This window comes from Plecotus auritus (genome assembly GCF_963455305.1).
Source record: "Plecotus auritus genome assembly, chromosome: 3".
Taxonomy (NCBI): Eukaryota; Metazoa; Chordata; class Mammalia; order Chiroptera; family Vespertilionidae; genus Plecotus; species Plecotus auritus.
The window spans coordinates 111,224,272-111,245,974 of NC_137772.1; the positions used below are offsets into that span (position 1 = coordinate 111,224,272).

The 21,703-nt window shown below is 41.4% G+C and overlaps 1 protein-coding gene across 9 annotated transcripts in view; it reads left to right on the top strand.

Moving 5' to 3' along the window:
• FAM168B (family with sequence similarity 168 member B) overlaps positions 1–21,703 on the top strand; it is a 416,235-nt gene that overhangs the window by 68,060 nt on the left and 326,472 nt on the right. For 6 of the 9 annotated variants that reach the window (XM_080661896.1, XM_080661895.1, XM_080661891.1 and 3 more), the window contains exon 3: positions 3,544–3,627. The exons of the other annotated variants lie outside the window; for them this stretch is intronic. In XM_080661896.1, coding sequence (XP_080518022.1) covers positions 3,544–3,627 — 84 coding nt within the window. The remainder of the gene's footprint in view (positions 1–3,543; positions 3,628–21,703) is intronic. 9 annotated transcript variants of the gene reach the window in all.

Below are 21,703 nucleotides of genomic sequence, written 5' to 3' on the forward strand. Positions count from 1 at the left end.
TATGGGGACTTTCTTCCGGCACTGGAACCCTGGGCTCAGGAAGCCTTGTGTGGGGCTGGCACCCCTCACTCTTCAGGGGGGACCTCCACAGCTGAGATATTTATCCGCCACATGTGAGTGTAGAACCAGTGTGTTCTGCTTCTCTACCCCTCCTACTAGTCTCAGTGTGCCTTCCTATGTATATCCTTAGTTACAGGACTTCAGTTCAACTAAATCTCAGACAGTTCTCACTGATGCTTGTTCTGTAACTTAGTTGTAATTTTGTTGTGGTTGGAAGGAGGCAAGTGCAGCATTTACTTACCAGCCATCTTGACTAGAAGCCCTTCTGTGTGTTTTTTATGTGGACACTTGTCATTGGATTTAGGGCCCACCTGGGTAATCCACGATGATCTTATCTCCAGACTCTTAACTTATGTCCATGAAGACCCTGTTTCCAAATAAGGTAATATTTACAAGTTCCAGGGATTTGATTTGTAGTATCTTTGTTGGGGGGAGGCATTTTTTGCTCACCATACTGAGTATATAATTTTGATATATAATTTTACTTTCTCTCAGCACTTTAAAGGTGTAATTATATTGTCTTCTGGTTTCTGTGATAATTATTTTTGTTTCTTTGAAGTTAACATGTCCCTCCCCCATCGCCCTAACCTCACCCCCTTAACTTCCTTGCTCCTTTTAAAATATCTTTGTTTTTACTGTGACATGACTAGTTTTTTTGTTTGTTTGATTTTTTATATTTCTCTTGCTTAGTGCTCACAGAGCTTCTGGAATCATGTGGGCTAGTTTATTCCAGCAGTAACAGTTGCTCTTCAAATATTTTTTTTTCTGCCCCTTTCTCTCTGTCCTGGAACTCTATTTATAAGCATATTAGGTCATTTTACTTTGTCTCATGTCTTACATCCTTTTTGTATTTCCATTGTTTTGTCGGTGAGCTTTAATATAATTTTGTTCTGATATGCTTTCATTTTGCTAATTCTAATTCTGCTTGTGTATTATTGAATCAAGGTTTTTCATTTTCTGTTTTCTTCAAAATACTACTCATAGTTATTTTAAAAACCTGTTGGCTCGATCACCTGTGGGTCTGTTTCTATTGTCAGTGTGTCTTTTCTTTTGTTTTCAGCCACATGGTCCTGTGTCTTGGGGTGCCTACTGTTTATACATTGAATGTAATACATAGTGTATTAAAAGTCATGGTAGTCCAGTTGATGTTTTCTTCTGTTAGGCAGATAGCATGTTGATTGATCATTTTTCCCCCAGCTATATTGAGGAATGATATACCAAAATTGTATATGTCTAGTTTCTATAACATGTTTTATAAAGATGTTTGTGATTATTTAATATATGTATGCATTGTGAAATGATTACTGTGGAGTATCTCCAAATACCATCACATTGGAGGTTAGGGTTTCAACATACAGTTTTAGGGGAACACAGACACTCAGTCCATGTTAGGCCAATTGCATCCATACATTCTAATTTCTTCTTTGTTATACAAAAGATGTTACATACTTGATGGAATTAGAAATACAGACATTTTGGGGGAGTATAACACTTTTGAAAGGTCCAGTGGGGAAGCAGCAGAATGGGTAGGGGAGCCTCAGGATTGTGATACACATTTGCCGAAGTCTCAGCCAACTGAACGGAGCTCTGGGTCAAGTATTGGCAGTGAGAGGAGGCCCTCATTAGGCCAAAGTGGCCCTGGAAGGTGCTGCTGCTAGAGACTGTCGGGCCACATACACCTCAAGACTGAACCACAGGTTCTTTTCTGGAATAGAAATGCAGGTTGAGTTCACTTTGTTTTGTCAACTTAGTGCATTCTAGGAAGCATTTCCAATTAATTCACAGAGGTTGCTTTGTTCTTTTTATATTTTACATAATACTACTACATAATTCCTCATCTGCTGATGGCCAGGATTTTGACTATAATCTTAATGTCTTTTTTTTGAAAAATATTTATGAATATCTAAATAAATGGAAATATATGCACCTGTCTATGGAAGGGAAGACTCAGTTTTGTAAAGACATCATCACCCTCCAAATTAATACCTAAATTCAATGTGATTCCAATCAAAATCTCAGCAGAGTTACCTTAGTACCTTATTAACCAATTCTTAGATTGATACAGAATCAAAAGACCAAGAACAGCAACCTTCAGTTTGTTCTCTGTATCCATGAATCTGTTTGTTTGCTTGTTTTGTTCTTTAGATTTCACATATAAGTGAAATGATATAAAGATGACATATAGATGGCCAACAGACATATGAAAAGATGCTCAATGTCACTAATCATCAGAGAAATGCAAATTAAAACCATAATGAAATATCACCTCATACCTGACAGAATGTCTGTCATCAATAAATCAACAAACAGCAAGTGTTGATGTGGATGTGGAGAAAAAGAAACCCTTGTGCACTGTTGGTGGGATTGCAAATTGGTGCAGCCACTGTGGAAAACAGTATGGAGGGTCCTCAAAAAATTGAAAATAGAATTACCATTTGGCCCAGCAATTCCACTCCTGGGAATATATCTGAATAAATCCAAAATACTAATTTGAAATTATATATGTACCTCTATGTTCATTGCAGCATTATTTACAATAGCCAAGTTTTTTAAGCAACCCAAATGCCCATCAATAGATGATTGGATAAAGAAGAGGTAGTACTATATACAATGGAATATTACTCGGCTATAAAAATAATGAAATCTTACCATTTGCATAACATGGATGGATCTAGAGGGTATTATGCTAAGTGAAATAAGTCAGACAGAAAAAGACAATGTCTTATTTGCTGTTTCTTTTGTATTCAGATGAATTATAAGTGGCTGTGGTTTAGTTTTATAAAGGATTCCTTGTTAGTATTAATAAATGCAAGGTTGCTTCCAAGTAGATCATGAGATTGGCTTTTTGCCAGTTCCATGAGTCTATGGTCACAGTTAGAGGCCCTTCAGCACACAATGCTTTTATCGCTCTTAAATTATCGAATTAGAATCTAGGATAAAACTGCCTAAGTATTGGCAGTTCTCTGACTAGTATATACCTATATGTGTTATTTTGTATTCTAACTTAGTTTCTGTCTTTGTCAAAAATTGTATTTTTTAAAATACCTTTTTTATTGATTTTTAGAGAGAGAGAAAGGGCAAGGAGGAGAGAGAGAGAGAGAGAGAGAGAGAGAGATCAATCCGTTGCCTCCCACATGCACCCCAAATAGGGATGGAACCCAGAATCTTGATAGGTGCTCTAACCTGGAATCACTTTGTTGTACAGGATGACGCTCTACCAGCTGAGCCACACCGGCCAGGGCAAAAGTTGTAAACATGTACTCATAGGTTTGAAATACATGATTAGGATTGTGACCCATCACAATTCTGAGGAAAGGAGACAACTAGAGACAAACTGCTCAGGTTACATAGTACTGTTGGGCTGCCTAAGTTGGTCTGGAGTTCTGATGAAGGTAAGAATGACGTGTCTGTGGGCACCCTGGTTGTAAAATCAAGTTACTCCTTCAAGTGATAACATCAGATTATTCTGTGGTTTTTCTTCAGCTGGTTTCCCCATGAGCTATGCAGCAGCCGCTCCTGCCTACTCCCCCAACATGTACCCTGGAGCAAATCCTACCTTCCAAACAGGTATGCAGGTTGTATGTGCCCAGTGGCACAAATGCTTTGTCCATGCAGTTGGGAGAATATAAGGTGGGTGGATTTTGAGGAGAGTGGTTATAGAATTAGGATTTGGGGTTGATTTCTTGGTTCATAAGATTAGCCTGGTTGATAAGGGCAATCAAAGCTTAATTCTTCTTGCATGTAAAGCTTTAGATACTGCATTTCTTTTTTTTAAATTGATCTTTTTACAGAGAGGAAGGGAGAGGGAGAAAGAGTTAGAAACATTGATGAGAGAGAAACATCAATCAGCTGCCTCCTGCACACCCCGTACTGGGGATGTGCCCGCAATTAAGGTACATGCCTTTGAATCGAACCTGGGACCCTTGAGTCCGTAGGCCGATGCTCTATCCACTGAGCCAAACTGGTTAGGGCTGCATTTCTTTTTTAAAAATATATTTCTTTTATTGATTTTAGAGGGGAAGGGAGAGGGAGAAAGAGATAGAAACATCAATGATAAGAGAGAATCATTGATTGGCTGCGTCCTGCACGCCCCCCACTGGGGATAGAGCCTGCAACCTGGGCATGTGCCCTTGGTCGGAATCGAACCTGAGACCCTTCAGTCTGCAGGCCAATGCTCTATCCACTGAAGCAAACCGACTAGGGCTAGATATTGCATTTCTCATGTCCTTTCACAACACAGATCTTCATTCTAAATATAGATTGTTACAGGTAAATAGTTGTGCCAGAACATGTACAAGGAACTGAAGATCATCTTGCTATGTTAATAAATGGAATTTCCATGTTACTAACATTTTTAGATATTTAAAATCATTTTAGCCCTTTGTTTATAGTGTTAAAAGAAAGCCTTATTTTCTACGTTAGTGTTCTATATAGTTTTCAAAGAAAGTCTTATTTATTTTTGTGTGTGATTTTGTTGTTGTTGTTATTCTGGTTTCTAAAAGTCTTATTTTCTGTGCATGAGAATTTTTTCACATTTTAAAATTAGTGATGTAATTGGAATTAGTTTGGGTCTGAAACTTGTAAAGATAGTTTATTTAGTGGAATTTTTCTCTGCGAGCCTGCACTATGGTGTTGGCTCATTCCAGGCTTTATTTACTGCGACTGGACTTTGTGAATCTGCTGCAGCAATGGTGGCCCATGGTCTGACTTGAAGGTTCAGCCTCACTGGTCCGCTGGGTGCTTCTTTGTCCTTCAGAACCCCTAGCCTCACACAGTTAACTTTACAGAAGAGAGGACAGCAGTAATATTCTTTTCCCAAATTATTTCTATTTTTTTAAATCATAAAATTCTTCCTTTTATCCATCTCTTCCTTTTCATTTCCACTCTGACCATCTTTGTTCAGCCTATAGCTCACACCCAGAGATGGCTTCTTTATCAGATAGTTGTTGTTTTTATTTTGTGAAGCTTTTATTCACTCTTTTTTCTCCTACCTGAACTAGAGTACCTGCTACTTTGCATCTGTCTTTTGGGGGTTGTTATGGAATATCCCTTCCCTGGGGTCAACAGTGTTGTGTTATTCATTGGATTTGCAGGCCAAATGGAACTACCCATCTCCTTACATAAAATGTCTCACCTTGTTTAACTTTTTGAAAACAACTCTCTTGAGGTATAAATGACATGTGGTAAGTTGCACATACTTAAAAGTGTATAGTTTGATAACTTACGATATAATGTGTACCACCCTCACAATTGAAAGTAAGCATATTTCTCACCCATAAAAGTTTTCTGTTGTTGGCCCTTTGTAATCTCACCTAGGCTCTGAGAAATCACCGATCCGTTTTCTCTCATTATGGATCATTTGTATTTTCTAAAATTTTATATTAATGAATAATATGGAATATACTCTTTTTTTGGAATGGGAAAGAATATACTTTTTTGGGAGAGCTGACTTCTTTTATCACAATTATTTTGACATGTATGTTGAAGTGTATATCAATAGTTTATTATTTCTTTTTATTGTTGGGTGGTATTCCCTTGTATGGACATCCACAATTTGCTTACCAGTGGATGGATATTAGGATTGTTTGCAGCATTTGGCTGTTACAAATGAAACTACTCTGAATATTTATGTACAAGTCTATGTGTATGCTTTCATTTTCTTAAGTAAATACAAAGGAGAGGAGTAGCTGGATTTTAAGGCATGAGTATGTTTAACTTTGTAAGAAACTGCCAAACTGTCTTCCTAAGTGTTTATGCTATTTTATGTTCCCACCAGCAGTAGTTCAGTTCCTAACCTTATTAACACTTGATATGGTCGTGCTTTTTTATTTGAGACATCCTAATGTAGTGATATTTCATTGTATATTTTTTTCAATTAGCAATACTCACATCTTGGATAAACCTTATTGACTACAATACTGTCACTGCACAAACCTTCATTGTAGTTTTAATTTGAGGATATCTAATGACTAGTAATTTTGAATATATTTTTATGTGCTTATTTGCCATTTATATGTCTTTGCTTAAGTGTGAGTGTACATCTTTTAGTTCTTTTTTTGGAGATTTCTTCTGTTCTTTTGTTTGTGTTATGTTTGTCTCCTCATTTTTGCTGACTTCCTGAGTTTGTTTCTATGTATTACATAGATCTGCTGTGTCTCCCAATATTGGCAGAGTGGTCTCACGTAATAGGTGTTCTGGGAGGTCTAATGGTGCAGTCTTTTTGATCACTTGAACCAGGTGTTCCAGGATTGTCTCTTGTGTGAGTGTGTGTGCCCTCCTATTGAAGTTGAGCCTTGGTTGCTATTGGAATGTCACTGGGTGGGATTGATTGTCGGGCAACTGGCTATGAGGATTGGCCAGAACCACAGTATATGAGCTGCTGTGCAGAGGTTGACCCCATGAAATGGGACTGTGGACCTAATTGGATGGTGTTCTGAAGCTAGCCATAGGGTGTGTTAGTTTTGGGGCCTCTTAGGAGGAGTTGGGTGCAGGCCAAGGTTAGCCCCTGCTTGGAACCAGCCTGGAGCTACCTGGTAAAAGTTAAAAAGTTATCCATGATTGGTAGCTGCCTGTGCTGGGCCTAGAGATTTGTGGGAGAGGCCATGCTGTGAACCATGACCAGTTGCCACCAGTAACAGGCCAGGGGTTGGTCAGCAAAAGGCCACCTGAAGGTCTGCACCTCTAGGCCTGCCAGCGCCTGTAAGGCTCACTGAAAGAGCCTCGGGTGATAGGCCAGTAGGGTGAGGTGAGTTGGGTGAGGTAGGGTTTCAGAGTCACCAAGATGGGGTGAGTGGGTATTCACCAGGTTAATGTAGATTCAGAATTGGTGCCAGTTGCAGAGTCTGAGGACTCTCAGACTGAGACCATTCATGAAACCGCCTGCCTGGGTCCTGTGTACTTTGAGAATTTTTAAGAAAGATTGGGGGCTGAGGACAGCTGCCTGCCTTTGTCTGCCTGCGAGTTGGGTGGGGGCGTGGTCTCAGGGTGGAGCTAGTGATGTTCACCAGACTAATGCAGAATCAGATTTGGCCCCTGTAAGGGTAGGTTCAACAGAAGAAAGTTGGCACCCACCTGCCTTTTGTGCAGGAGGAGAGCCAAAAAAGAGACAGTGGCAGCTATTCTTTCAGCCTTTGCCCTGAAGCCACACAACTCAGTTTCTCCCTGTATGTCTCTAGCATCCCTTTAAGAGGATGCCTGGATTTCCACCAGCCTTCCATTATACCTGGATGTACAGAATCCTAGCACTGGTGCTCCAGGCTGGGGAGCCTGGTGTGGGATTGAGACCCCTCGCTTTTAAGGGGAGACCTCTGCAGTTGAGATATCCCTCCCAGTACACAACTGTCAGACATGTCTGTGGGACCAGCCCTTTTTAGTGTCTCATCTCCTCCTGTCATTCTTGACATGGCTTCTTATGTATATCCTTAGTTATAGAACTTCTGTTCAGCTAGTCTTCAGATGGCTCTCCATGTTGATTGTTCTATAATTAAGTTTTAATTTTGATGTGGTCATGGGAGGAGGTTAACATAGTGTTTACCTACTCCTCTATTTTGACTAGAACCTGCCCATTGGCACATAATTTAAAAAAGATGAAGATGTTGCTAAGAGCGATTAAATAGCTTCCTTTGTTGCTACTATGCATGGCTGGATGGAGGATTCATTAAGTAAATTTTTGGAGGATAATTTGGCAATATATTAGAAAGAAGCTTAAAAATGAGTCCTTTTGACTAACTTCTAGGAATCCTATCTAATAAAAGAGTAATATGCAAATTAACCATCACTCCACTACACCCACCAGCCACACCCACCAGCCACAGCCACCAGCCAATCAGGAGCGAATATGCAAATAAACCCAACCAAGATGGCTACGGCCACAGAGAGCAGGAGTTTCCGCGGCAATGGAGGAAGCAAAGCTTTCTGCTTGCCCTTGCCGGCCTAGGCCTCCACTCAAGGCTACAAAGTTTCAATGATAGAAGATACATAAACCCAAACAGAAATGGCGGCAGCCACGGAGCTGAAAAGAGCAGGAGGCTAGGGTTGCCCCCGGCGATGGAGGAAGCCAAGCTTTCCACACACCCTGGCCAGCCCAGGCCTCCGCTTAAGGCTACAAAGTTTCAATTATAGAAGATACATAAATCCCCCCAAAAATGGCTGCCGCCATGGAGCAAGCAGAAGGCTTGGCTCCACTCCAGGCTACAAAGTTTCAATTGTAGAAGATAAATAAACCCCAGATACCAGGGCCTCCGCTTGGGTCACCAGGGGGTGTGGCCAGTTTGCAAACCACCACAGGCCCCTCGCCTAGGCCGCCCCACGCCCCAAGGGAACCCCCACCCTGATCCGGGACACCCTTCAGGGCAAACCAGCTGGCCCCCACCCATGCACCAGGCCTCTATCCTATCTAATAAAAGAGTAATATGCAGATTGACCATCACTCCAACACACAAGATGCCTGCCCCCATGTGGACACAAGATGGCCACCACAAGATGGCCAGCAAGGAAGGGCACTTGCGGGGGGGACCCAGGCCTGCAGGGGAGGGCAGTTGGGAGGGACCAGGCTTGCAAGGGAGGGCAGTTAGGGGTGACCAGGCCTGCAGGGGAGGGCAGTTAGGGGCGATCGGGCCTGCAGGGAAAGGCAGTTGGGGGGGACCCAGGCCTGCAGGGGAGAGCAGTTGGGGGGCCAGGCCTGCAGGGGAGGGCAGTTAGGGGTGACCAGGCCTGCAGGGGAGGGCAGTTGGGGGGGGGGACCCAGGCCTGCAGGAGAGAGCAGTTGGGCGGGGACCAGGCCTGCAGGGGAGGGCAGTTAGGGGTGTCCAGGCCTGCAGGGGAGGGCAGTTAGGGGTGACCAGACCTGCAGGGGAGGGCAGTTAGGGGAAAACAGGCTGGCAGGGGAGCAGTTAGGCATCAGCCAGGCTGGCAGGGTAGTGGTTAGGGGGTGATCAGGCTGGCAGGCAGAAGCAGTTAGGGGCAATCAGGAAGTCAGGCAGGCAAGCAGTTGGGAGCCAGCAGTCCTGGATTGTGAGAGGGATGTCCGACTGCCCGTTTAGGATCGGGCCTAAATGGGCAGTCAGACATCTCTTGAAGGGTCCCAGATTGGAGAGGGTGCAGGCTGGGCTGAGGAACACCCCCCTCCCCCATGCACGAATTTTGTGCACCAGGCCTCTAGTGTATCATAAAAGAATTATCAGGTATATAAATATTAATGTACAAGTGCAGCTTTATCTAATGACAAAGTAATGTTTAATTAAACTGTTGGTTTATTTCACAGTATTTAACTAGTCTTACCACTTGTTTATGAAGGATCTTTAATAAGTAAAATGCTTTACAGTACACCACTTTTATTTAAACCCTAGAATTAGGTACATTAAGTCTGACCCGGGTTTCTTGAAAAATTAAACTTCACATGGTAGCCACACAGGAGATAAAGGCATTAGAATCTTGACGGATTGTGAGGTCATGTGATCTGTCTCCCTCTTGCTTAAATTAAAGGTTTACATGCAAATAGTTTAAAGATTCTCTCACTCTCCATTCTTACTGTAACCATCTGAGCATTGTGCACTACTGTGAATGTGTGGCTATTCTGAAACTACTTTTTCCTCCCTGGATCTGGGATTCTTTTTTTTTTTTTAATATATTTTTTATTGATTTCAAAGAGGAAGGAAGAAGGAGAGAGAGATAGAAACATCCATGATGAGAGAAAATCATGGATTGGCTACTTCCTGCAAGTCCCCTACTGTGGTTCGAGCCCATAGCCCTGGCATGTGCCCTTGACCGGAATCGAACTTGGGACCCTTCAGTTTGCAGGCCGATGCTTTATCCACTGAGCCAAATTGGCCAGGGCTGGACCTGGTATTCTTGATTAGATTACTGTAACCATATTATTTATTAAACCTCTAACATCCCCCCAGGTGTGGGGAACTCTTGTTAGTATTTTATGCCACATGAGGATTTTTGTGTTTTATTTTATTGGTGACCTCTTTTGAAACCCCCTCTCCTGCTCTAATCTGGACTGCTTGTCCTCTGGGCCTTACCCTCAGATTGTTCTTCTTGATCACTCAAAGGTGTTCTTTTGCCTTTCCCTTCTTGGTCTTTCTAAGTTTACTAGTACTCTTTGGTTTTAGTGGAAGATCTCCTTTAGTAATCTCCCAAGAGAGTATAAAGGAGTCACAATTTTCATATTTTTCATGTCTGAAAACAATTTATTCTGCACTGACACCTTCATAAACAGTTTGTCTGGATATCGAATTCAAGGCCAGCAATTATTTCCACCCAGAATTTTGAGAACATTCCTCCATTGTTTTGCAGCTTCCATTGTTGCTACTGATTGCTGATGCTTGATTGACTGTAACCTTTGGTTTCTCTTTGGTGCTCTGAGAAATTTTTGTCTTCAGTGTTCTGAAATTTCATGATGCTGTGTTCAGTACAGCTCTTTCCTTTTCTCACAAACTATGTTTTTTAATTTTTCAAATCTTCTAAATAAATATTTTTATACTCAGAAAAGTATTATATAAAATCTGTGTGGTATGCAGTACTTTTGGAAAAAATGATCCATCCTATCTAATAAAGAGGGACTATGCTAATTGACCATCATGCCATCGCAAAGATGGTGGCACCCACAGCCAATAAGGAGGAAATAGGCTAATTGACTGCCCCGCCCTCAAATATGGCGGCACCCACAGCCAATAAGGAGGGAATATGCTAATTGACTGCCTCACCCTCAAAGATGGCACTGCCCATGGACAATAAGGAGGGAATATGCTAATTGACTGCCATGCCCTCAAAGATGACGGCGCCCACAGCCACAAGATGGCGGCGCCCAGTCCCTTCGGCCCCACTGGGGTGATAGGCGTGCAACAAGGCTGGGCTCGCCTGCAGGCCTGGGCACTCTGTGTGCCTGCCTCTGGAGTCCCCCAGTCCCCTCAGCCCCCCAGCTGCCCAGGGCTGGCCCGAGGTGCAGGCAAGCCTCGGATGGCAGCTGCCCAGCCACCCAGGGCTGCCTGAGGCTCAGGTAACCAGGGTCGGCCAAGGCTTGCGCTGCCGGCAATGGCAGCAGTAGAGGTGTGATGGGGGCGCCACCTTCCCCTGATTGCCGGGTTGCCTCCCGCCCCTGAGGGCTCCCGGACTGTGAGAGGGAGCAGGCCGGGCTGAGGGACACCCCCTTCAGTGCATGAATTTTCATGCACCAGGCCTCTAGTTCAAATATAAAAAGCTCTGGCATCCCCCAGTTAGCAGCCTAAGAACATGAGTTTTTACCTGAGAGGAAGTCAGCCCAGGATGACTCATGTTTGGTGAGTAAAAGGAGAAAGGTTCCTTCCTTTCTTCTTTTATATAACACTAGATGCACTGTATCACACCAGAAAACCTCAATAGGAACCCTACAAACTTAAAATGTAGACATATATACACATAATTCAAAGATCCAAAACAGACACTACCAATCTGAAATAATTCTCAGACTTGCCAACCATTCACAATACAAAACTAAATATATTAATTGCTAGGCCTTTCAAAAACATCCGGGATCTCCTTCCGTAAAAAGACAACCCCTACCGATGCAACACAGACAAAATAAAGGAAGGTGAGTAAAGGTTATTTTTATTTATTTATTTTATAGAAAGGGGGGGGGGAAGAGAGAGAGAGAGAGAGAGAGAGAGAGACATCGATTTGTTGCTCCATTTTTTGTGCATTCGTTGGTTGATTCTTTTATTTCACTTTATTGATTAAGGTATTACATATGTGTTCTTATCCCCCCATTGCCTCCCCGCCCACACCCCCACTCATGCCCTCACCACCCTGATGTCTGCGTCCATTGGTTAGGCTTATATGCATGCATACAAGTCCTTTGGTTGATCTCCCTCTTTTCCCCCCACCCTCTCCTAGCTTCCCTCTGAGGTTTGAGCATCTGATAGATGCTTCTCTGTCTCTGGATCTGTTTTTGTTCATCAGTTTATTTTGCTCATTATAATTCACAAATGAGTGAGATCATGTGTTATTTATCTTTCTGACTGACTTATTTCGCTTAGCATAATGCTCTCTAACTCATTCCATGCTGTTGCAAATGTTAGGAGTTCCTTCCTTTTTACACCAGCATAGTATTCCATTGTGTAGATGTACCACAGTTTTTTAGGCCACTCATCTGCTAATGGGCACTTAGTCTGTTTCCAAATCTTAGCTATTGTAAATTGTGCTGCTATGAACATAGGGGTGCATATATCCTTTCTGATTTGTGTTTCTAGTTTGTTGGGATATATTCCTAGAAGTGGGATCACTGGGTCAATGGAAATTCCATTTTCAGTTTTTTGAGGAAACTCCATACTGTTCTCCACAATGGCTGCACCAGACTGTATTCCCACCAGCAGTGCACCGGGGTTAGTTTTTCTCCGCATCCTTGCCAGCACTTGTCGTTTGTTGATTTGTTGATAATAGCCATTCTGATGGGAGTGAGATGGTACCACATTGTCGTTTTGATTTGCTTCTCTCGGATGATTAGTGACTTTGAGCATGTTTTCATATGTCTCTTGGCCTTCCAATGTCTTCTTTCAAAAAGTATCTATTTAGGTCCGTTGCCCATTTTTTGATTTGGTTGTTTATCTTCCTTTTGTTAAGTTGTATGAGTTCCCTATAAATGTTGGAGATTAAACACTTTCAGAGATAACATTGGCAAATATGTTCTCCCATGCAGTGGGCTTTCTTGTTGTTTTGTTGATGGTTTCTTTTGCTGTGCAGAAGCTTTTTATTTTGATGTAGTCCCATTTGTTTATTTTCTCTTTACTAGTCGTTTCCATTGCCCTTGGAGGTGTATTGGTGAAGAAATTGCTTCGGCCTATGTCTGAGATATTGCTGCCTGTGGATTCCGCTAATATTTTTATGGTTTTCCGTCTTACGTTTAAATCCTTTATCCATTTTGAGTTTATTTTTCTGTATGTGTAAGTTGGTGGTCTAGTTTCATTTTTTTCCATATATCTGACCAGATTTCCCAACACCATTTATTGAAGAGACTATCTTGAATCCATTATTATGTTCTTGCCCAGGGGTGGGCAAACTTTTTGACTCGAGGGCCACAATGGGTTCTTAAACTGGACCGGAGGGCCGGAACAAAAGCATGGATGGAGTGTTTGTGTGAACTAATATAAATTCAAAGTAAAGGAGCGGAGGGGAGAGCAAGAGAACCCTCCACTCTTTCGGCTCCGTGGGCCGAATAGAACAGCCGAACGGGCCGTAGTTTGCCCACGGCTGTTCTTGCCTCCTTTGTCAAATATTAATTGAGCATAGTGGTTTGTGTTGACTTCTGGGTTCTTTATTCTATTCCATTAGTCTGTATGTCAGTTCTTGAGCCAGTAACAGGCAGTTTTGAGAACAGTGGCTTTGTAATTCAGCTTCATATCTGGTATTGAGATCCCTCCTATTTTGTTCTTCTTTTTCAGGATTGCTGCAGCTATTCAGCGTCTTTTTTTATACCAGATGACTTTTTGGAGAGTTCATTCTAGATCTGTGAAACATGCTGTTTGTATTTTAATGGGGAGTGCATTGAATCTATAGATTGCTTTGGGTATTATGGACATTTTAATGACATTGGTTCTTCCAATCCATGAACACGGTTATGTTCTTCCATCTGTTTATGTCTTTCTCTATCTCTTTTTTCAACATCTTATAGTTTTCTGAGTATGGGTCTTTTACTTCCTTAGTTAAGTTTATTCCTAGGTATCTTAATTTTTTGTGTGCAATGATACATGTGATTGTTTTTTTATTCTCTATTTTTGTAAATTCACTATTGCTGTATAAAAATTCCATAGACTTTTTGGCTTTAATTTTGTATCCTGCTACATTGCTGAATTCATTTATTAACTCTAATAGATTTTTATAGAGTCTTTAGTGTTTTCTATGTACAGTATCATGTCATCTGTGAATGACAATTTTACTTCTTCTTTTCCAATTTGGATGCCTTTTATTTCTTTTTTTGTCTGATCGCTGTGACTAGCACTTCCAGTACTATGTTGAACAGGAGTGGTGAAAGCGGACATCCCTGTCTTGTTCCTGTTCTTAAGGGAAATGGTTTTAGTTTTTGCCGATTGAGTTTGATATTGGCTGTAGGTTTGTCATATAAGGCTTTTATTACGTTGAGGTATAATCCTTCTATTTCTACTTTGCTGAGCGTTTTGTCAAATGCCTTTTCTGCATCAATTGATATGATTATGTGATTTTGTCTCTCAATTTGTTTATGTGATGTATCATGTTTTTTGATTTGCAGGTATTGTACCAGCCTTGCATTCCTGGAATAAATCCCCCTTGGTCATGCTGTATGATCTTTCTAATGTAATTCTGGATCCAGTTTGCTAGAATTTTGTTGAGGATTTTAGCATTTATGTTCATGAGGGATATTGACCTGCAATTCTCTTTTGTTGTGGTGTCTTTATCTGGTTTTGGGATTATGGTAATGCTGGCTTCATAGAATGAGCTTGGAAGTGTTCCTTCCTCTTGAATTTTTTTGGAATAGTCTGCAAAGGATTGGTTTTAGTTCTCCTTTGAATGTTTGGTAAAATTCCCCTACGAAGCCATCTGGTCCGGGGCTTTTGTTTGCTAGAAGCTTTTTGATTACTGTTTCATTTTCATCTGTAGTTATCGGACTATTTAGGTTTTCTGATTCTTCCTGATTGACTTTTGGAAGCTTGGATTTTTCTAGGAATGTGTCCATTTCGTCGAGGTTGTCCACTTTGTTGGAGTAGACTTGTTCGTAGTATTTTTTTTACAGTCCTTCGTATATCTGTGGCGTCAGTTGTTACTTCACCTCTTTCATTTCCTATTTTGTTTATTTGGGTCTTCTCTCTTTCTTTCTTGGTGAGCCTGGCTAGAGGTTCTTCAATCTTGTTTATTCTTTTTTTTTTAAATTTCTTTATTGATTAAGGTGTTACATATGTGTCCTTATTCCCCCATTACCACCCCCCATCACCCCACTCACGCCCTCAACCCCCTGTTGTCTCTGTCCATTGATTAGGCCCATATGCATGCATACAAGTCCTTTGGTTGATCTCTCCCCCTTACCCCCACGCTCCCCTACCTTCCCTCCGGGGTTTGATGTACTGATCGATGTTTCTCTGTCTCTTGAACTGTTTTTGTTCATCAATTTATGTTGTTCATTATATTCCACAAATGAATGAGATCCTGTAGTATTTTTCTTTCATTGCCTGGCTTATTTCCCTTAGCATAGTGCTCTCCAGTTCCATCCATGTTGTTGCAAATGGTAGGAATTCCTTCTTTTTTACTGCAGCATAGTATTCCATTGTGTAGATGTACCACAGTTTTTTAATCCACTCATCTTCTGATGGGCACTTAGGCTGTTTCCAAATCTTAGCTATGGTGAATTGTGCTGCTATGAACATAGGGGTGCATATATCCTTTCTGATTGGTGTTTCTAGTTTCTTGGGATATATTCCTAGAAGTGGGATCTCTGGGTCAAATGGGAGTTCCATTTTTAGTTTTTTGAGGAAACTCCATACTGTTCCCCACAGTGGTTGCACCAGACTGCATTCCCTCCAGCAGTGCACCAGGGTTCCTTTTTCTCCGCATCCTCGCCAACATTTGTCATTTATTGATTTGTTGATGATAGCCATTCTAACAGGTGTGAGATGGTACCGAGTGTTGTTTTGATTTGCATCTCTCGGATAATTAGTGACTTTGAGCGTGTTTTCATATGTCTCTTGGCCTTCCTTCTGTCTTCTTTTGAAAAGTTGCTATTTAGGTCCATTGCCCATTTTTTGATTGGGTTCTTTATCTTCCTTTTGTTAAGTTGTATGAGTTCCCCGTAAAAGTTGGAGATTAAACCCTTATCAGTGATAACATTGGCAAATATGTTCTCCCATACAGTGGGCTTTCTTGTTGTTTTGTTGGTGGTTTCTTTTGCTGTGCAAAAGCTTTTTATTTTGATGTAGTCCCATTTGTTTATTTTCTCTTTAGGTTCCATTGCCCTAGGAGCAGTATCAGTGAAGAAGTTCCTTCGGCATATGTCTGAGATTTTCCGGCCTGTGGATTCCTCTAGTATTTTTATGGTTTCCCGTCTTATGTTTAAGCCCTTTATTCATTTTGAGTTTATTTTTGTGTATGGTGTAAGTTGGTGATCTAGTTTCATTTTTTGGCATGTATCTGTCCAATTTTCGCAACACCATTTGTTGAAGAGACTGTCTTGACTCCATTGTATGTTCATGCCTCCTTTGTCAAATATTAATTGGGCATAGTGGTTTGGGTTGATTTCTGGGTTCTCTATTCTATTCCATTGCTCTATATGTCTGTTCTTGTGCCAGTAGCAGGCTGTTTTGAGAACAGTGGCTTTGTAATACAGCTTGATATCTGGTATTGCGATCCCACCTACTTTGTTCTTCTTTCTCATGATTGCTGTGGATATTCGGGGACTTTTTTTATTCCAGAAGAATTTTTAGAGAGTTCGTTCTAGGCCTGGGAAATATGCCATTGGAATTTTAATGGGGAGTGCATTGAATCTGTAGATTGCTTTGGGTAGTATGGACATTTTTTAAAAAATATATTTTATTGATATTTCACAGAGAGGAAGGGAGAGGAATTGAGAGCTAGAAACATCGATGAGAGAGAAACATCGATCAGCTGCCTCCTGCACACCTCCCACTGGGGATGTGCCCGCAACCAAGGTACATGCCCTTGAAGGGAATCGAACCCGGGACTTTTCAGTCCACAGGCCGACGCTCTATCCACTGAGCCAAACCGGTTTCGGCAGTATGGACATTTTGATGTTGATTCTACCAATCTATAAACACGGTATGTTCTTTCATCTGTTTATATCTTCCTCTATCTCTTTTTTCAGTGTCCTGCAGTTTTTTGCATATAGGTCTTTTACCTCTTTAGTTAAATTTATCCTAGGTATCTTAATTTTTTTGGTAAGATGGTAAATGGAATTGCTTTTTTAGTCTCTCTTTCTGTAAGTTCACTATTGGTGTATAGAAATGCCATAGATTTCTTGGCGTTAATTTTGTGTCCTGCTACCTTGCCGAATTCATTTATTAAGTCTAATAATTTTTTGATGAAGTCTTTTTTTTTTTAAATAAATCTTTATTTTTCAGATTATTACAGGTGTTCCTCTTTTTATTTTCCCATAGCTCCCCTCCACCTGATTCCCCAAACAACCCCAACCCATGCCCTTACCCCCTGCCACTGTCTTCATCCATAGGTGTAAGAGTTTTGTCCAATCTATTCCCGCACCCCTCACGCCCCCGTCCCCCTGAGAATTGTCAGTCCACTCCCTTTCCATGCCCCTGATTTTATTATATTCACCAGTCCATTCTGTTCTTCAGATTTTTCATTCACTTGATTTTTAGATTCACTTGTTGGTAGTTATGTATTTGATGTCATTTTGTTGTTCATAATTTTTATCTTTACCTTTTTCTTCTTCCTCCTCTTCTTAAAGAATACCCTTCAGCATTTCATGTAATCCTGGTTTGGTGGTTATGAACTCCTTTAGCTTTTTTCCTGTCTGTGAAGCTCTTTATCTGACCTTCAACTCTGAATGATAGCTTTTCTGGGTAGAGTAATCTTGGTTGTAGGTTCTTGCTGTTCATCACTTTGAATATTTCTTGCCACTCCCTTCTGGATGCATAGTTTCTGTTGAGAAATCAGCTTACAGTCGTATGGGTACTCCCTTGTAGGTAACTAACCGTTTTTCTCTTCCTGCTTTCAAGATTCTTTCTTTGTCTTTTGCCCTTGGCATTTTAATAATGATGTGTCTTGGTGTGGTCCTCTTTGGATTCCTCTTGTATGGGGTTCTGTGGTCTTCCTGGACTTGTAAGTCTATTTTTTTCACCAGGTAGGGGAAGTTTTCTGTCATTATTTCTTCTAATAGGTTTTCAATATTTTGCTCTCTCTCTTCTTCTGGAACCCCAAAAATTTGGATGTTGGTACGCTTAAAGTTGTCCCAGAGGGTCCTTACACTATCTTCGTATTTTTGGATTCTTTTTTCTTTTTGTTTTTCTGGTTGGGTGTTTTTTCCCTCGTATTTGAAATATTTGGTTTAATTCTTGGGGTCCTTTGATCTACAGTTGAATTTCTGTATATTCTTTATTTCAGACAGTGTATGCTTAATTTCTGACTGGTCCTTTTCCATATTTTTGGCATTCTCATTAAGGTCCTTGAAGGTCTCACTAAGCTCCTCGGAGGTCTCATCAAGTTTCTCGGCAGTTTTTAGAAGATTCTTGAGTAACCTTATAAATGTGGTTCTGAACTCTATGTCGTCCAGTAGTTTGCTTTCCTCCATTTCTTTCATTCGTGACATGTTTCTTTGTCTCTGCATTTTGCTGCTTCCCTATGTGGATGGAGTGGCTTTGTGTGGTAGGTGACCTATAGGGGCCAGTAGCTCAGCCTCCCCAATCACCTGAGGTGGACACTCGTGGTACACCCCTTTGTGGGCTGAGTGCAAAGTCTTGGTGTAGTTAAGCCTTGATTGCTGTTGGTACACTTGGAGGAATTGACCTCCAGGCCAGTTGGCTGTGAGGACCCACTGTGTCTCTAATGGAAGAACTGCTGCGCTGGAGACATGGTTATGGTACAGGACTTGTTTCAGTGGGGCTTTGGTGCTCACTGAGTCTGCCTCTTGAATGTGTCACTTACGGATGTGAGGAGTTGAAATCTGGTGTCTCACACTGACCACTAGGTACACTGGCTTCTGGATCTCCAATGGGGTGCAGGTCAGCTACTGTCTGAGGCCACCCAGCAGGCGCTACAGTGAGAACTGCAGTTTTTCTCCTCTTTGCTTGGTGTTTGGAGGTTTTGGAGCTGTCTGACCCGGGCTGCAAGTTTGCTATGTTAAGCTGGGATAGGGCAGGCCATTCATATGCTAAAGCGGCTGCTTGGAGCTTGGGTGTGTTTGTAGGTTGTGCAGGGCGGGGTCTCAGGGTGTCACTAAGGCTAGGGCATGGCAAACAGCGATGGCTGCCAGTAAGCTGGCTCTGCCTCTCCGACCACGCCCCAGCGCAGTAAACAATTACTCCTGCGCGCAGCCCTGCAAGCAAGCCACCCTCACTTTCCGATCCGATGGCAGACAGTCCATCCTCTCCCCATAGGAGTTTGGGTCCCCCGCGTCTTCCCAGAAACTGGAGTTCGGTGTAATCGGGAGGTTGTCTCCCTTTGGGTTGAAAAAAGCAACTCTCCCAGTTGCCCGCCGCCAGCCCGATACGCACGCCTCCATACCTCAGCTTTTCAGTGCTTGTGCACGTCTCAATGCTGTTTTCTCTTTCCTTCTAGTTGTAGAACTTCCACTCAGCCAGCTTTCCCGTGGTTCTGGGTTATAGATGTTTTGTCTTTTAGTTGTAGTTTTGAAATTGTTGTGCGAGGCAGCAGTTTAGGTGTTTACCTATGCCGCCATCTTGGATCCTTTCCTTGATGAAGTCTTTAGGGTTTTCTACGTACAGTATCATGTCTTCTGCGAATAAGGACAGCTTTACTTCTTCTTTTCTAATTTGGATGCCTTTTATTTCTTCTTCTTGTCTGATAGCAATGGCTAGTACTTCCAGTACTATATCGAACAGGAGTGGTGAGAGTGGGCATCCCTGTCTTGTTCCTGTTCTTAGGGGAAATGGTTTTAGTTTTTGTCCATTGAGTGTGATGCTGGCTGTGGGTTTATCATATATGGCTTTTATGATGTTGAGGTATGATCCTTCTATACCCACCTTGATGAGAGTTTTTATAAATAAAGGGTGTTGGATTTTGTCAAATGCTTTTTCTGTGTCAATTGATATGACTATGTGATTTTTCTCCCTCAATTTGTTTATGTGATGTATCACGTTTATTGATTTGTGGATATTGTACCATCCTTGCATCCCTGGTGTAAATCCTGCTTGGTCATGGTGTATGATCTTTCTGATGTATTGCTGGATCAGATTTTGTTGAGGATATTGGCATCTATGCTCATGAGGGATATTGGCCTATAATTCTGTTTCATTGTGTTGTCTTTATCTGGTTTTGGTGTTAGGGTAATGCTGGCTTCATAGAATGAGTTTGGAAGTATTCCTTCCTCTTGAATTTTTTGGAATAGTCTGAGGAGGATATGTTTTATTTCTTACTTGAATGTTTGGTATAACTCTGCTGTGAAGCCATCTGGGCCTGGGCTTTTGTTTGCTGGAAGCTTTTTGATGACTACTTCAATTTCTTCAATAGTTATTGGCCTATTGAGATTTTTAGAATCTTCCTGATTGAGTTTTGGATGGTTGTATTTTTCTAGGAATATGTCCATTTCCTCCAGGTTGTCTAGTTTGTTGGAATAGAGTTGTTCATAAAATTTTTTAACAATTCTTTGTATTTCTGTGGGGTCTTTTGTTATTTCACCTTTATCATTTCTGATTTTGTATATTTCAGTCCTCTCTCTTTAGTTCTTGGTGAGCCTGGCTAGTGGTTCATCAATCTTGTGTATCCTTTCCAAGACCAGCTCTTGGTTTCATTGATCTTTTGTATTGTTTTTTTTTTTTTTTTTTGGTCTCTATGTCATTTATTTTGGCTCTAATCTTTATCATCTCCTTCCTTCTGCTCACTCTGGGCTTTTCTTGTTGCTCTCTTTCTAATTCTTTGAGTTGTAGCATTAGATGATTTACTACCATTTTTTCTTGTTTTTAGAGGTAGGCCTGTAGAGCTATAAACTTCCCTCTCAGGACTGCTTTCATTGTGTCCCATAGGTTTTGGATTGTTGTGTTTTTATTGTCATTAGTTTCCAGAACGTTTTTAATTTCTTCTTTGATCTCATTGGTAACCCAATCAATATTTAATAACATGCTATTCTGCTTCAAGTGTTTGAGTGTTTTGGATTGTTTTTATTGTAGTTTATTTCTAATATTATACCATTGTGTTTTGAAAAGATGCTTGGTATGATTTCAATCTTCTTGAATTTGGGGAGACTTTGCTTGTGACCCAGTATGTGGTCTATTTTTGAAAATGTCCCATGTGCACTTGAGAAGAACATATATTCCGCAGCTTTGGGGTGAAATGGTCTGAAGATATCAATTAAGTCCATCTGTTCTAGTGAGTCATTTAGGATTGCTGTTTCTTTGCTGATTTTTTGTCTAGAGCAGGTGTCCTCAAACTATGTCCCACGGGCCACATGCGGTCCACCGAGGGCATTTATTTGGCCCACCAGGTGCCGCTGCCTGTCTTGCTTAGCAGCCGATTTGTCCCAGGCCCGCAGTGTGCATAGGAATTTGTTCATAGTTTTTTTTTTTTAAACTATAGTCCGGCCCTCCCACGGTCTGAGGGACAGTGAACTGGCCCCCTGTTGAAAAAGTTTGAGGACCCCTGGTCTAGAGGATTTATCCAGTGATGTCAGTGGTGTATTAAATTCCCCTACTATGATGGTATTGTTGTCTATCTCTCTCTTGATATCTTCCAGGAGATTTTTTATGTTTTTGGTTGCTCCTGCATTGGCTTCATATATTACCAGGGTTATATCCTCTTGTTATATCGATCCCTTTAGTATTATGAAGTGGCCTTCCTTATCTCTTGTTATGGCCTTCACTTTTAGGTCTATTTAGTCAGATATAAGTATTGCTATCCCAGCTTTTTTTTCATTTCCATTTGCCTGAAATATATTTTTCCATCTCTTCACTTTCAGTCTGTGTCAGTCCCGTGTTCGGAGGTGGGTCTCTTGTAG